Source organism: Symphodus melops (assembly GCF_947650265.1).
Source record: "Symphodus melops genome assembly, chromosome: 16".
NCBI lineage: Eukaryota > Metazoa > Chordata > Actinopteri > Labriformes > Labridae > Symphodus > Symphodus melops.
In genome coordinates this window covers 11,167,855-11,185,046 of record NC_136706.1, presented here as the reverse complement: position 1 = coordinate 11,185,046, position 17,192 = coordinate 11,167,855, and the positions used below count along the sequence as shown (strand labels likewise).

Here is a 17,192-nt window from a genome sequence, read left to right as displayed (position 1 = left end):
AGTTTTTGAGAAGAAGAAAAAAAGAGAATAACATAATTTCTATTTCGTTCTTTTTTTAAACAATTTGCTATGGCTGTTGTTTTTCTAATTTACTGCCTCCCCCTCCCCGTTACAATGAAAAGCCAAGGAACTTTAAATCAAATTCACTCCAATTTTTTTTTTACTATAAGATTTTATGAGTTTTTCTTATCTTTTTCTTATGTTTGCCTAAAATGTATGTAGTTTAACATGTAAGCATTGGAGACTTCTAATATTATTATCATTATTGTTCTTGTTGTTTCTTTACACAGTTGTTAATCTTTGATTGTGGAGCATTGTAAATAATAAACTTAAATCCAAAGTCAAGGACACTTTAATTGTATATACCAATACACACAATAAATGGGCATTTCAATGTATTTTTGAAAAGTGCTATAAAAAGATGTAGAGGCATAGACAGTGAAGTTGGTAAGGAGAACATGTTGGTAATTAATGGGAAGTCAAAGACAGTATGGGGCATAGAACGTGTTAACCTATAGGTTTAAAAGTGAAAGTTGGCTCACATGTTGGAGGTTTTATTCGTTTTATAGGTTTGCTCTCTGCGAACAGTTGGATCTCTTTACTTCACAGAGCAGGTTCATAGGTTGAAAGACAGCCAGAGATGTCTTTAGGTCTTACATAATTTGAATTACACACTGCAGCCAGGAACTGGAGCGATGAGTTTAGTTTTCAAGCTTCAACACAATCTATTTGTGAAATTTTATTTTCTCAGACTTTATTTTAGAAAATAATTTTACTTGAAAGTCACTTGTGCACAGCTACAGCCGTTCTCTTCCTCTCTCATGCACTGTGCATTTGCATGTCTGCATGATTGTGCACTGTGCCTGTCAATTTAAGAGTGTGTACAAGCAAGGCATGAGTGTGTGAATGCACATCTGTCTCTCTTGATCCCTCTCTCCCTCCTTATATACATCCTCAATCATACTGGTGACAGTTCTAGTCCCAGTACACAGTGGCTTGAGGGGGGGGGGGGGGGGGGGGTGTTAGGAGGTTTGAATTGCAAATCTGCAGCCTTCTGTTGGCGTCCAAGCCTTAGCGGGCCTTTCCCTGCCTTCATTCATGTGCTAATGAGGAGTCAGTGCAGGGGCAGATAGACAGATCGACCAGGGGCCTGGCGTGGGGTGAGGGAGGAGTGAGGCGTGGGTGAGGCATGAGGCGGGAAAGGAGTCTTCTGATGGCAGAGGCCGCAGTGGATGTTCTGATAAAGACATGATGAGAACCATTTGTGTTTGGAGTATGATAAGTATCGTCACCAGTGAAAACAGTCCTGGGGTGAGCTCAGAGGGAGGTAAAGGGGCAGAGGGTGGGGTGTGGGTGGGATTGTTATGGCTGTACGGTTCATGAGTGATCCAGGAATGATCACACCATCACTGGGTGTCACATCATGTTTGCTAAGCTGGTTTGAGGTTTATGTAAAGCTGTGTTTGGTACGCCTTGGCTCTGTTGTTAGAATTTCTTTAGATTTTTTTTAAACGTCTGTGCGCAGTAAATACAAAATCAGTCTTAACAAGTTTTCTTAAGGTGCACAAATAGTTGCATGTTACAAGATTTGCATAGACTTTATAGCTATAATTATGTATATGTGATCTTTAATTAGGCTGCTTTAAAGTACTTTAAAACTTAAAAATGCATACAACCAGTAGAAAATCTGGTAAAAGAAAGAAAACAGCTGCAGTCATTGATTTGCACTATTGCATTTAAACTACAATTTCCTCACCCCAACTCATTAAAGATCTGATAACACTATGGGGGGGGGGGGGGGGGGGGGGGGGGAACGACGACACACAAGTAGTAATAAACTTCAGCCCAACAAGACATTCTTTCAATAATAATTAACGGCGTTCTCCAATCACTATCCTACCCTTAGTTCTTAGTTCTTTCTCACCCCAACCTCTCATACCAAAACTTGGGTGAGAGAGCTGGAAATCGTTGAGAAATAGAGATATCAATAAAAAGGGAAATAAAAAGCCAAATCCAAGTTTTTACTGCCCCCTTCCCCATGATATCTGTCAGAAGATGGATGTCAAAAGTCAATGTTACGCTGCCAGGAACCAGCTATAAAGCAGCCGGGGTCACACATGATCAGATGACAATGACCAACACAATGGATTAGCTGTAAAAGGACTGGGGGGAGAGATTAGGGGTGAATTGATGACGCTTGGCGGGCTGGTTGGCTGGCCTGGGAGATCTTGGGTCTGTTTCAATAAGGAACATAAAGAGGTGAAATTAACATGTACCATGATACCAAGCAGAGAGAATCCTCTTAGAGATTACATCCATAACATGTTACGCCTATGGAACTGTATGGGAAAGGGAGACAAAGGGGAGAGCGAATGATACATTTTCTATGGTAGCAGATTATGGTGCATTGAAGTCTCTTCAATTCAATTGCATTTTGCTTTGTTTGGGTCTTTTATCATCTTACTAACCGCTTTTTTTTTTAAGTCACTAAGAAATTTTTCTCCTGTACACCCTCTGTTTTTCAGAAAAGAAAATGTCTCACCTGAAATAAACTGGACCCTCCCCCTCATTCAGTCTAACAGCTGCCAGGCCCTACTGCTGCTTCCTTCATGAGGGGGGTAAGCAGCAAGTATTCCTGCAACATCTGTGTTCTAGTGCACATGAACATACACATTGACAAAAGCACACGTTAATACAAAAACACACGCATGCATACATGCATGGATTTGCCCACACACACACACACACACACACACACACACACACACGCACATTCCATCTGTCTTTGCCTCCCTCCCACTGCCATCTCTGTGGGTCTGTCTGTGAAAAAAATGTGATGCTTCCGACGTCACACATGCTCAGTACACTTTCACATAAACACAAGAAGATTGCAATGCAATGATTAACACTAATACGAAGCGCAATGAGAACAAAGAGCTTGTCTTGTTGTTAAGAATCTAAAGATTGTAGAGCAGGGTGAGATATAAAACTAGTGGACTAAAGAGAAAGGCAGATGAACCAGACTGTTTATGACTGCAGTTAAGAGGATGAGGGAGAACTCAGCCTTTGTAAAGGTCATCTTGGGTTTGATGGTGAAATGCTGCCATCTACAGGGGACTAAAATCTATTGCAAGTGGTTGACTCCAGGATGAGACCCTTTTTAATACATTTGTGTAAGTTGTTGCTATACATCTTCATCATTAAAGAGTGTACTGTGTATAACTTAAAGGATAAGCCTATATTATTGCATTATTTATTATGTACTTGTACAGTGACAATAAACAAGACCGGGCCTTTTCAGTCACGGCCCCTCAACTTTGGAATGACCTCACTGAGGAGATAAGACTTGCAGATTCCCTCAGTTCTTTTAAATCCCTTCTTAAAACATATAACTCATCACATAACAAGTCTTTTACAGACTTGCTTTTATGTGATGTCATCTTCTTAATGTCTTATATCTCTGGTTTCACTATTCTTCTCTTACTTCTTACTGTCCTTTTAAAATACTCTCACCTGTTTTAATTTGGTCATTTTTTATCTTAATTACTTTGTCTATTTATGTTTTATATTTATACATACTTTTATTATAATTACTAACATTATTGTCTTTTTGATAATTTATTCACTTGATTCTATTTCTCTTACTGCTCTTATTTTCTTATTGCTGGTATATTTTTATTTGCTTTTAGTTGCTTTAGTTTCTTAATCCTTTTATTCTTCTGTCCTCTTGGTCTCAGCTCATGTTGTTGGCTTTTTGTTTTGCCTGGGTTCTTTTGATAGTTCTTATAATGTTTGGGTTATATGTCTGCTGGGTTTTAGTTTTTCACATTTGTCATGTTCTTGCTGTTGTTGATGTTTTTCTGTTTTTTCTGTTCTTTTTTTTATATAAATAATTTGTCATTTTATTATATCTAATCTTAATTGCTTTCATCAGCACTATTTCATTGTTCTCATTGAATAAACAGCAAATTTATCTGGCACTGACTTTAGTCACACTGTATGATGCACATGTTTGTAGTTAAAGTACAGTCAATATGTTAAAATATGTGAGATTGACTCTAAATATACTCCAGAAAACATTTCACTTTGTGCAATGGTTTGGCTTCGTTGTTGTGCTATTTGATTTTTTTTTTGGAGAACTGAGGCCTAATTTCGTTTTTAGGTTTATGAGGACATCTCTATTGGAATCTGGTAAAAGAAAACTATAGGAGGAACCGACATTTTTCTAGACAAATCTAATCGTTCATTAAGCTCTTTTGATAAATATGATTTTTACTAATTATCGAAAAGTATATTCAGCAATTAATACGTTTTTATTAACAAACTGAACTCCTTGAGACAAGCAATCATTTATTTGAAAAAAAAGTGAATTGCTATGTACAGTACGTAAAAAAACATGAGATCAGTCCGACAAACATTTCTTGTCTTTTTGCTTTTCACGTTCATCTCACGCAGTCCTGTCGTAAAAAACAAGAGAAAACAGGAGAGTCCACACACAGTCAGAGCATCCCTGTGCATCATTCAACAGAGGACAATAAAAAAAAACATATCACATTATCATCATCACTTTTTCACCATCAGTTTTATCATATATCAAACCTAAACCAGTAGGTCACTTAACTTATAAGACACTTGATTTCAAACATAGGTCTCAAATCACAAACAATAAACATGATTTTTTTTCCCTGTGTGCGTTTGTATTACAATTAATGATTCTGTGATTTTTGCTGACTTGAGCTCAAGTGGGAACAGGCTAATGTCTCCTAACCTCCTTAACTGATCTTCATTAGATATGAGCACAGCAGAGGGTTAGAAAGTGGATAACCTAACGTCCTTTTAAGGATCTCTGATTATACTACTTCAAAGCACATGATATTTTTAGAATTATTCCAGGTTGATTGATATCTCATATGACATGGGAAGTACATGGGGGTAGAGTCTTTCAAAATAAAGTGATGTTGGGAGCAAAAACGTCGAACATTCGGAATGAGTTTTTGTTCCTCAGGGGTCTCAGCCCTTGGTTGAAATGATTGCATATCTCTGAGAGCAGGCTCAAGCCCTCTCAGGCACACGTGCTGCACACAGCAAAGACTGAACACGGATCAGCCAACCCACATGTAATCCCATAGCAATAGCTCCATTGCTGCAACACAAAGTAAAAAGACACAACCAGAAGACATTCTCTGGAGCAGGAATGTGGTCAACATTTCCTTATTTGGCTCAGTTTGGGAACTTCTTTTTTTTTTTTCATTCAATGAAAATAAGACAACTTTTTTTTTTTTTTTTTTTTTTTACAGATTTCTCAGTGTGTACAGTATGATTCAAGGTAACCACATACACGATTCTGCATAAACAATTGAAAGATAAATGATTCCTCTGTCTGTACAGTATCATGTAAGATTAAGCACAGAGATGATTTCATCATCAGCAAACAGCCGATATATTTAAATGAGGTTTAAGCAGCATTTCACTTAGTATGACATTTAAAAGACATGCATTAACCTTGTAATTAATAATGCAAATTTACAACCACATCATGTTCATAAATTGTAGATACTAAGTGAAACATTACTTTAACTTAATTTAAAGAGTAGGCTACACATGCTGTTTTAGGACATAGTGCTGTTCTTGAGCTAGATTTAGTGCACACGACAAAGAGTATCAAAAGTATTAGTCAAACAGCAACATACAAGTGGGGTTGCTTTGTCCACTTTACGTTTTTTAAACCACTCACAAAGCCCTCATATTTAAGTTTCTGCATTGCTATGGCAAATATTTCATTTCTGGTATATTTAATAATGCAAGCCTGATACATTTTTAATGAGGTTTTATGAAGATGGCTCTAACAGAATGAGCACTGACACATTCTTGTGAGGTTGGTAAAGCAATGTCTGTGATGTTTAGATATGCTTGAAATCAAAAGGGCCAAAAATATAAATAATCATGAAACATTTATCATGTAGGAAAATGCAGGAATGTTGACTCACTCACACAGATACTCACCCACCCAGACAACATGTCGATATGAGCTATGTAGGTTATTGTTTTCAGTCCTGCTACAGTGTGTGACAGCAGTTGTTTGCAACAAGAGAGTGTCCATGTTTTATTGGTGCAAAGCCAAATCTGCAGCTCTATTTGTCCCTCGGTACACACTGTACACATGTTTCTGTTTGTACCAAGCAGAAAAGCTGGTCATCTTAGTCTCTTGTTTTTCATTCAACATACCTCGTCTCCCATTTGATACGATTCAAATGTTTTAGCGCTAAGTGAGGAAGTCCACTTGGAGGAACAGAAGGAGGAGTCCACAGTGAGTGAACATGTTTCATGAGTGAGACCCTCTTCTTTGTCTTCCTATATTGCTCTCGTCACACGTTCTGTTAGCTGCCTCTTCATACACTTTCCCCCCCCTCTAAGTTTTTTTCAGGTGCTATAGCTCGCTGTGGCGCACTGGAGGCTCCAGCTTGTGTGACAGGGCAGTGAGGACCTTGTCAAACTTTTCATAACGCTCCGATTGGCTGCCCTCAGAGCCGCGGCTGCCCCACAGGAGACGCATCTGAAACTCGGTTTGGAAGATCTCGTGTATTTCTGCTCGCTCCTTGAAACCTGGAGAGGAGAGGACGATAGAGAAGAGGATGTAAGTCTTTGTTAATGACCCTGTAACCATGAAAAATATAAATCAACAAGTCCATCATTGGATAATAGGTATAAACAACACAATGGAAGAGCTAAAACAGCAATAAATAAATACAACCGAATAAATACATTTTAATTACCGTAAATTCCGGACTATAAGCCGCTACTTTTTTCTCACACTTCGAGCACTGCGGCTTCTACTCCGGTGCGGCTAATGCATGGATTTTTTATGGGGGACAATGAGCTTCTGCCGCAAAAACATTTGACTTCGTCACGTCGGATCTTAATATCAGTCATTTTGCGCTTCGTGCACGCACCCTCATGATGGAAAACACACGGAGAAATACATATGATGCAGCTTTCAAGTTAAAGGCGATCGACCTGGCTGTCAAAGAAGCTAACAGAGCTGCTGCACGTTAAGATGACACTGACAGCGACAACAGAGACTGAGGAAGTGAGTAATGAAGTCATTCTGAGGCAGTGAATGGATGGACTTTTTCTTGTGAAATGTATTACGGTCATCTTTTTCATCAGCCGTGTTACAGACACCGTCGGCTAGGCTTCGTATTGTAACGGTTCATGTTGTAAAGTCAGTAGTTGATAATGTGTTCATAATTCCGATTATGTGGAGAGTCAGTGAATGCACCAGCGAGAACGTGTTGAGTGGCTGTATGAGAGAACGCTGGGGGAGAGAGTACGATTGTTACGGCAAGTTATGTGTTGCTCTCTGCTGTAAACGGCGTGGTCACGGCCGACAGTGATCGGGTTATTAAGTTATTATTTGAACGCTCTCGTCGTCCTTTAACGTCCGTATGGACGCTACAGTATTTGCGGATGTTACCGGTAGCCTACGTCTGTGTAAATAGCTCTTGTTATAGCGTGGACACCTGCGGCTTATAATCAAGTGCGGCTTATATATGTACAAATACATTTATTTACTTATTTTTAGCCGCTGCGGCTTATATCCAGGTGCGCTCAATAGTACGGAATTTACGGTACATTAGGAAGGAGGCCGAAACTTAAGTTTAGTTTGATACCCTTGAGACCGGAGACATTTCAAGAATACTGTGCAATCATTGCAAATGTTGGTAAAACACACTTCAAAAAAAAAAAAAAAAAAAGAACACAAAATAAATCCCAGAGCTTTGGAAAGAAAAAAACAACCTACTTTTTTTTACAAAATGTGATAAAGAAAGCTGTTTTACACTAAAAATAATTGCTTTGCATTTTTTCCGTGTGAAAAAGTAACTACATGTAATACATTTGGTCACACATGTTTTGATTATTTCAGTGTGACCGAGTGTCCATACTCCGAGTCAAAGGAAGGAACGTCAGACAGTTCCATTTGTCACCAGTTTATTGCTCACAACAAAAGAATTGGACCTCTATGTCCGGGTGTTGATTGAATAAATACAACCCCAGCCCGTACGCCTAAACTCTGGGGTAACTGAGAGTAGCTTTTCAAATGAACACCTTGAGATCAACCAATTTCAACAACTGTATTGAGACAGCATTTTAGCTGGGCTCCTGCTAGATGAAGGGCACAGACTGAGCTGGTCAGACTGATCGATCATGAGGTATAAGAGAAAACAGAGATGTGAGCTGATAGGTATCGACACGTGGTTCAATAAAGCAGTAATGGCCTCAAACGGAAAACCATTGGGGAGGTATTAGAGATCAATGCCGTTAACATAGCACAGTAAGTGTAAGAGCCAGCAGACACACACACAGCTGTAATGTTTACCATGGCGCTTGGTCTGGCTAAAGTTTTCTTAGCATGCCATTTGTTCATTAGTGCTAAACACAAGGCACAGCAGAGGTTGATGAAGTGGTTTTTGGTCTAAAACAACGGTTTTTTTTTGCGAGAGATAGAAAGATCACTCCAGCTGCCTTTAGGTCTTTTTAATCCAGGGGGAGCATGGATTTGTATTTCAAAAATCTTGTGGTTATTTATTATTTAGTTGCTGAGAAATCTCCGTTTTGATTTGAAGCATATCCTCCCCCTTGATGAAAAGTTACCAACATTGTTAGACGTATCGTCTGGGGCACAATGTTTGGCGATCCATCAAATATATGAAATGATGAACTGGATGTGTAAAAAATCTTCCCTGCTGCTGGCTTTAAACCAATAAAAGGAAAGCTTGTATATTAAGCCGTCTGTACAGTCTCATTTAAGATTAACCACAGACATGACTGTATCACAGTGTTGCCAGACGTAAGATAACTATTGTATTTGTACCATCAGTTTGCCCTCAGTTCGATGTATGATCAATGATTGCAGAAAAGGCCAAATGTAGGATAATGTTACGTTTTTAAAGTCTTCTCAACCAAGCGTTGTTTGTGACATGAGAGCGACAAATCACACCAGCATAAGCGAGATAGCCATCACATCGGCACCATTTACCGCTTGACCAACTCGCCCTCCTCCCTGCTGCCATGGCTCTACCTGCTGATCAAGTTATCACCTGATGCCATGCTAACGCTTGCGGGCTCGTTATTCCAGGCAATCTGTTGGAAAACGCAGGTCGCAACAATTTAAGATGCTACTAGCTTTAGATCCACAGCGTCTGGAGGCGAAGCAGTTCACAAAACGGCTTACACTTACAAGTTTGTTCCTTTTTATTTGTTCTTTTAATAACATGAATTTGGTGTGCAGGGCATAGATTTGCAATTCAGTGTGGTATCTAGGTCCTGTCTCATGTGTTTTTTAAATGTATGGTATTTTAGGCGAGAATACGATAACTTTAAAGCAGCAAGACTTTACTGCTGTATTTCCCATCTTTCAACACTGCTCTATCATCTACATTCTGATACACTGAAATCAGGTTAAAGCAACATTTACTTTAGCAATTAGAACCATGTGCATGTTTCTGTTCAGTCAGTTATCGCTGTCGTCGAAGCACAGTATGTTCATAAAGTTGTTAGGATGTACAGGCAAAGGAGGAAATGTTACCAAAACAGACGGACGTCGCCAAACACAGAGCAACAGTGCAAGCATGAGCAGAAGGTTCATGCTTCTAAAGCCTCTTCGTGGTCTCACCCTGCATTTTGGTCTCTGTGTTGTTTCTGTAGATTCCCCCGTGATGTGCGATGGTACGGGCCGCCTCTAGGTGGTACATGACGACGTCGACTCCGACCTCACTGCTCTCCCAGGGCTCCAGAGTCTCCCCGACAGCCATGCCTCGCTCCAATAGGGACAGGACAGGAATGATATGGGGGAAGGAGGTGTTGGACAGAGCACTTGACTCTGAAAGAAAAGGAACGTTTTGAGTTGGAAACACATTTACACATTAGATCTTTTTTTTTTTTTTTTTAGCAAACCTATACAAACCATGAAGATCAGGATCTCACCTTTGCCATCGTTCATATTCTTCATGAAAGGTTTGAGTTTCTTCTCATACAGAATAGCGCCCTCTGTGTGTCTCTGGCGTAATGTCACCCACGTCTGCTCCAGGCGGGAAATCTAAAGAAATAAACGATACGACAAACAGATCAAGAATACATTTGATTAAGAAAAGACATTCGAAACTTGGACCTTTCCTGCAATTGAATGGAACTTTGATCAGTCTTACCTGTGGCAGCTCCAGGGCTCTCATCACAGCAGCAAAGCCAAACATGTTGCCCAGGCTGCTTTTGAGCTCTGCTGCCAGCTGGATGGTCTTGTGGAGCAGGGCGGCCCTCTCCTCAGTGCTCCCTGTGCAGCCCAGCAGGTCCACCGCCATCATGATCGACATGGTGTAGAATCTAAGAGAGGACATAACGCTGTTCAACAAAAGATTCTAAACGAAACAGAATATCTGCTGCTGATAGAGAAGAAAAGAATGAAGGGGAAGAGTTTTGAGGTTTTGATGAAAAATGTATTGCTCCAAATACTTTTTCAAATTGTAGGAAAAGTTTTACCAGCCATTCAAAGCTTCAGCGCACAGCTTGACGCCTCAAACTCAGATTTGATCAAGTTAGCTTTAAATAAGAAGAATGTGTGAGAAAGACGATGACACATCAGCAGGAGGTCAGAACAGAGCAGAGAAGGGAGCAAAGATCGTGGGGAAGAAGAACAAGAGAGGACATGCGATCAATAGCTAAATTAATAAAAGCGTCAGTCCGTGATGTAGGAAGAAAGAAGAAGAAGAAAAAATGCACGTTTGTACCTCTCTAGTAGGTCAAGTCTTAGCTGGTGTCCATGTGGTAGTGTCAGTAACTCCAACCCTGAGGACACTCCCATCATCCTTTGCATCTCTGAGGTTACGCCTAATATTCTCGCCACCTGTCCAAGAGAGAAACCGGAGATTAGTTATACTTATGGTGTGTGTGTGTGTGTGTGTGTGTGTGTGTGTGTGTGTGTGTGTGCGGTATTTGTATTTGTGTATAAATATCTGGTCATGTTGGCATTCGCGTGTGCGTGCGTGAGTGTGTTTGTCTGTATACCGTGCAGTCCACCATGGTGATGTGTTTAGCTGCAGTTCTTGCGTCCACCTCTGCCAGCAGCTCTTTGACTCTCTTCAGCACCGACATCTCCAGAGGTTTATTCTCAGCTGGCATCAGGCGAGACTCGTACCTGCACGAGAGATTACACCATATTACAATGAGCGCAACAGAGACGGTATGAGCACTGGCACGGATTACAAGAGGGCTTTTTTTTTCTTATTAGGTTATTTTAATTTAAGGTTTAGAAAGTAGCACTCTTTTAACACACAAAACGTAAAGATTTTTTCTTGGTCACATTTCCCTCCACAACAGCCAATGAAATCAAACAATCCATAGGCATTGTAAATATTCTTCATGTGGCATTTTTTTATTTTCACCAACATTTCACAGGGGAGACTGAAATGTCCAAAGCTACTTCCTGCTCCATCGCTTCAGCAGACTCGGCGTACCTGACCATTTCCTTTGCACAGGCTTCATCTGCAGTGTCCTCCCATGGCACAGTAAGCCCAATATAGTACGGCTGTGTCTCAAACCGCAGCACAAAGTCTGCCCTTGGGCTGCTTCTCACAAGATTAACAGCTGTTTGCTCAAATCTGTTTTTGAGTCTCTGCTCACTCAAACCCATGCTACAGAGCCTGGTTCAAGATGCTCCTACATTCATGCCTTCTCTCACAAAGCTTCAGCAGTTTTAGTGATCTTTAAACACATCCGCCTAACTACAGAGAGATTATGATGCGCAGTCGTAGAAACTAAGCAAGAAGCTACACAACAGGGCCTCTGCCTGTACTTAAGACTCTAGTTTCTCTGTTATAGTTGATTGGTAATAAGATGTCGTCGTAGCTATAGCCTATGGTTTGAAAAGAAAAGCCTTCAAGGAATGGCTGTGTTCCTTCAAACGGCCAGCAGGGGGAGACTGAGAAGAAAGGGAAGTCTGATTATATGAAACCAGAAAGGAAAAAAACCTTCTACTTGTGAATTGTTGTTTTAACTCAATAGACATGTTCTTGGTGGGTTTATGGTCTTCTACAATGGATAAGTCTTGTAAAATACAGCAGTTGGATTTTGATTTGATTAATTATTGTCAAAGAAGTATAAGAGAGGAATAAGCAGGGCATGACTTAGATAAGATATACACAATAGTCCTGTGGTCCTAATATGGTCTCTTTTCTGCTACTCACAACTTGAAGATGCCAAAGTCAGGACTTTCAAAAGGGGGTTCACGAACCAGTGACATCATGTTGTCTGCGGTCATAGCTGAACTACAGCAGTAATGCTCCTGTGATTTACTCTGATTGTGTTAGTCAGTTAGTGTCCCTTTAGGACCTTTCAAACAGGAGCTTTCACAGAGCCAAATAATCTGAACTTAACAGAAACTTGATTGTGGAGTAAATGAGACAAAACAGAGGACAAATGTTCATCCTGGTTTCTGGTCCTTCTCTTCAAACTAAGACAACGAACACAAACATCTTACATTGTGTATTACTACTTTAAATGATTTTTTTTTTTTTTTTGAAGATGTTTAACTATTCCGAGGCAAACAGTCTACATTAGCCTTCATAACCTATACTAATATACATTAGCCTTTATAACCTATATTGCGTATATATGTACGTGTATATATACATATACACACACACACACACCTACACACACACTATCTCTCTCTCTCTCTCTATAGACTTCAATAACTTAATCAAATGTATAGTAGCCTTAGAAAACGGTCAATAAAATCTAGTCAGATGAATCCAGATTCCTCCCATGTCAAGTCCTTTTTGAGTCAAAGCGCGCATTGTAAATGCAAAGGGAAGTGCCTGTGTCGTTTCTTTTTGTTTTCAACATAACGATATGCATATTTAGTCTTTGTAGTACAAGATGGCTCTTCCAGCAGCAACTATTCTGCATATAAATTGGTTTAACTGTCCTATCTGCAAGAAACCCTATAAGCCTTTGATGCAATAGAGTACTTCAGAATGACTCTTTAATACATTTCTTGTCATCTGAAATGAATGTTGCTTGCTTTTGTTGGAAGCCTGATCCTGTGTGTAAGTGTGTTTCAGTGTTGTTGTTGTTGTTTTTTTTACCTAGATGGCCTGAATGAGGACGTTGTCTCCACCTGTGGGGCGCTGAACATCCCCTCTCCGTCATCCCTGCCTCCGCTCTGCTTCCTTTCTTCCACTCGCAATCGCTCCACGTAGCCCTTGGTCGGGGGTTTAGGTGGCCCAGCGGGGCACGGCCTGAGGTCACAGTAGCTTCCCGCCGTTTCTGATGAATGTGATTTGTAGCTAGGATGATGGGCAGGCGAGGAGTGTGCAGAGTGGGAGGTATGCGCGGGATGCTCTGGTGGGTTGTCACATGCCGAGGGGCTGAGCTGAGGGTCACTGGAACGCCGCATCACGGGGGATGGTGGGATGACGGCAAGAATCCGCCCGCCTGAGTGGGCTCTCTGCCTGGTGACTACAGCGGGAGAAGAGTCTTAACATCATTTTGTAAACGTATTCATGTATCCGAGTCTGCTTGTCTTTGATACTCACTTGCACTGTATGCAGGAGACAGCGGGGTTTCCCCAACAGGTGACAAGGTGCAGCGATACTCCTGAATTTGGTCCATGCTCATGGCACAGTTCCTCATTGCGTCTTTGTGGTGGTGAATTGTCGATGGGCTGCAAAAACAGCATTTTTAAAGATGTTACAACCTTCGGGCAGAGACTCTTTTGAAGTACGCTGTGATCCTGAAGGATATCTCACAACAGATGCAGTTTAAGGGAGTCAAAAATGATCAGTTCAGTGACAGGAGTGGTGTTACAGATGCATTATTGAAGTGAAGAGGTGGGGAGAGTAGACGTTGATGCAGCCTTGACAATGTTTGTCCTTTGTTACACACACTGATTCTTGTGTTATTTCTGAGCTGGCACTTTCTTTAGGACTTTAAAGTAGGAGCAGAGAATGCTGTGCAGTTTGGCCCTTTACAGCATTCCTATTATTAAGCTGCATAATCTCTATTTTTAGCACATTTTTACTGGAAAATATTTAAACTCTCCTTCCCAAACAAATTGCTGCTTATAAATCGTTTCCATTTGAAAAGCCTCAGTCTCATTGGCTCTGGTTTTGCCTCTTGTTTTCACAGCTCGTTGAACTCCTCTCCATACTCCCTGAGAGGCTGACATTTATTACCACTGTACACAACGCTTTTCTCTGCTCCTTCTTTGTAGTTTCTGTTTCAAACTGGAATGATCCGTCGAAGAAGTGGCCAAGGGAACGAGTCAGTTTGCATTTTCACTCTGAGGGTTCGAGGCTTGGGAAAGTGCTTAAGGTGAGTGTGAGGTGAGGGGAGCGCTGGGATGTGGGAGGTAAGTACACTGGTTTTGTGCTCCAACACATCTCACACACACACACAACCTGCAGTTGGGAACAGGTTCCGGCTCTGGTTCTGGTGGTACCACTGGCGTCTGAACTGGACTTGGACTGTCTGAATCACTGATTATGAACGTAACATAGAGCAAGAATGAAATAATGACAATTATCATGAAAAAACAAACAAACAAAAAAAAAGTAAGGATTTTTTTTTCCTTCACACTTACCTGTGAGATATCATCTTCTCCGTTGTCAGCCCGTCAGTCATGGTGACGCTCCTTCTCTTGATGTAAGCTCCTCTCTGACTCGAGGGCGAGTAGGCGGAGCCTTGCTTACTGTTTGCCAGAGCAAAGGTGGCCTCCAGGTAGCGCAGAGGGAGAGTCCTGCTGACAGGACAGTAGATGTGGACACCGCTGGATTGGGAGACAGGTTTACGTTGGCCCACGTAGAACCTCACCAGCTCCTGGACTGAGTCAAAACTGTCCGACTCAAGGACATACTGTACCTGTGGAGGAAGAAAGAAGAAATACATTTGTTGCTTTGCATTCCAGTTGCTCATTGGATGCATCATGATCAAATATCTGTCTGTGAGGAGTATAGACTGGATGTGGACATAGTGTCATATCTTTTTTTTTTATTAAACAGTCTGACCCTGCAATTTATAGGCGACCAGTCCAAGGTGAACTTCGCCTCTTCCAAATGACAACTTTGATCAGCTCTCGCCTCCCATGACCCCAAACAGGCATAAGCAGAATAGATAATGGATAGATGGATGGACAACACTATCTGCCTAAAACCTGCATTTATTCTAAAGGCCAGCAGGGGGAGACTCTGAACAGGAGTCCCAATGGAAAAAATAAGTCCGCCTCCTCCTAACATTTTCCAATTAAGTCCATGGTCTTTATTGCTCGTGTCAACCTCTCTTAAAGTCAGCATGATGTTCATTTTGAGAAGCCCATTTGGAGTTAAACTGACTATGGTGGAGAATTAAAGACACTGCTGGCGTCAAACTTGTTTTCACAGTAAAGATATTAGACATACTGGATCTCCTTTGTACAAAAAAAATGGGAAAGAGTATGAGCCTTCCTATATAATCAAATCCATCAGTCGGGGCATCATGAGTAAATAGGTTTCTTGAATGGAGGACAAACGAAGACAAGTGATCATTTTGACGTAGATAAAACAAAATTCAAGTCAAGTGTTATTGTGAAGTTGAAGCTCTTGGCAATACTGCCATGTCTAGAAAGGCAAGTAACGACTGTGTTGAAAACACAATGAATTCTTTACACAGGCTGTGGCTTAGACGTAGAGGAACAGCTATAAGATCAGAGTCTAGTGAATGAAATAGGGAATATCTGTGCACTTTTTACTCCCACTTACTGATGATGACTTCAAATTTGGTTGAGTTTACCATCTAACAGTAAAAAGTCATGATGAACGACAACCTCAAAAAACATTTAATTCACAAAAATGGGACATTTTCTGAAACTTCTTTGAGAGGTCATGAGATTCAGCGAAATGGTTGACAATTTCTGAAACTGCGAAGGCCATAGAAGTTCATCTTTTATGTCTGGATTCTAAATGACCATAATTTACTGTCAGTCATTGGAGCTTTTCTCTGTGATCTTAAAATATGCATGAGGAAATATCATTAACGTTCCCACTGGCAATGATGCATCTGGATTTCCTGCTTTACATTAGCTGCTTGTGTAAAGGCATGACTTCCGATGTGGCAACAAGCTATCAAGAGACTTTCAGAGAGAGGTTTGTTGTTTGACCCCTTCAAGTTTCAAAAATAGTCATTAAGAAATCACTTCTTAATGACTACGATCACGAGTGCTGAAACAGAAATCTAAAACACATACCTTTGTCTCGTTGGATTTGACCAGGACTTTACTGATCTTAAAGTGCAGCACCTCATTATCCCATCGACAGGTCAGCACGTAGTCACCCACACTGGTCAGAGAGTCACGCACCAGGAAATCTCCATTACGTACGACCAGAGTCTCTGACACCTAGACAGAGACAGAGAGAGAGAGAGAGAGAGAGAGAGAGAGAGAGAGAGAGAGACAGAGAGAAAAAGAGACAATGTTTAAAATGAGTAAGACGAGACAAAAGAGCTGGAAGCAAAGTTTGTCTCACAGCAGGGGTGTGAATATTTAGTTTCTGACACTTTGACTGTTGAATAATTGAATTTAGACAATCACAATTATTCATAACAACGCCTAAAGACAGTTTCTGAACAAACACAACTATCTCTCTGACTGCCAAGCTGTCTCTGCCGTGCACCGTTTGCATTGGCAATGATGGATAAAGTTTTGGCAACAATGGCCGGGGTGATTTTGTGAGGATATATTTCATACTGAGTGCATCACTGTTGCATAAAGTTCTTTTGAATGTATTGACAAAACAAGCAATCAAGAAAAGCAATCTCAACAGAGCCGCTTGAGGCTCTCCATCCCCCTGATATCAAACACTGCAGACCTGTGTCTGGTTTACTGACGAGCTGACTGAAGAGCACAAGTATTGCTCTTATAGCAGGAAGTCAAGGAGATATATTTCATATTGAGCAGAATCACATTTTAAAGCATCTGCAGATAAAGGGTGTATGATTTCAGAAGGTGAAGGGTGTTTCATTTACTCTACTGAGGAAATAGGGGAAGCTCTGTACTGCAGCACAGGTCTGTAGTGTTTGCATAGTGTCATACAGACCAGCAGGGGGCAGCATACACACAGGTCATAAGCTCAGGCCAAGTGCAGGATCCACTTTTCCCTCCTTTTCTA

The 17,192-nt window shown here is 40.8% G+C and overlaps 1 protein-coding gene across 2 annotated transcripts in view; it reads right to left on the bottom strand.

Moving 5' to 3' along the window:
- Nucleotides 1-4,337: 4,337 nt before the first annotated feature.
- The window catches only part of sh2d3ca (SH2 domain containing 3Ca), a 56,781-nt gene continuing 43,926 nt past the window's right edge, over nucleotides 4,338-17,192 (bottom strand). For both annotated transcript variants that reach the window (XM_079365149.1, XM_079365150.1), the window contains 11 exons: nucleotides 16,274-16,423; nucleotides 14,636-14,913; nucleotides 14,454-14,531; nucleotides 13,590-13,717; nucleotides 13,140-13,512; nucleotides 11,059-11,188; nucleotides 10,782-10,897; nucleotides 10,206-10,377; nucleotides 9,985-10,096; nucleotides 9,674-9,880; nucleotides 4,338-6,603 (listed from right to left, as the gene is read on the bottom strand). In XM_079365149.1, coding sequence (XP_079221275.1) covers nucleotides 6,428-6,603; nucleotides 9,674-9,880; nucleotides 9,985-10,096; nucleotides 10,206-10,377; nucleotides 10,782-10,897; nucleotides 11,059-11,188; nucleotides 13,140-13,512; nucleotides 13,590-13,717; nucleotides 14,454-14,531; nucleotides 14,636-14,913; nucleotides 16,274-16,423 — 1,920 coding nt within the window. In that variant the 3' untranslated portion in view covers nucleotides 4,338-6,427. The remainder of the gene's footprint in view (nucleotides 6,604-9,673; nucleotides 9,881-9,984; nucleotides 10,097-10,205; nucleotides 10,378-10,781; nucleotides 10,898-11,058; nucleotides 11,189-13,139; nucleotides 13,513-13,589; nucleotides 13,718-14,453; nucleotides 14,532-14,635; nucleotides 14,914-16,273; nucleotides 16,424-17,192) is intronic.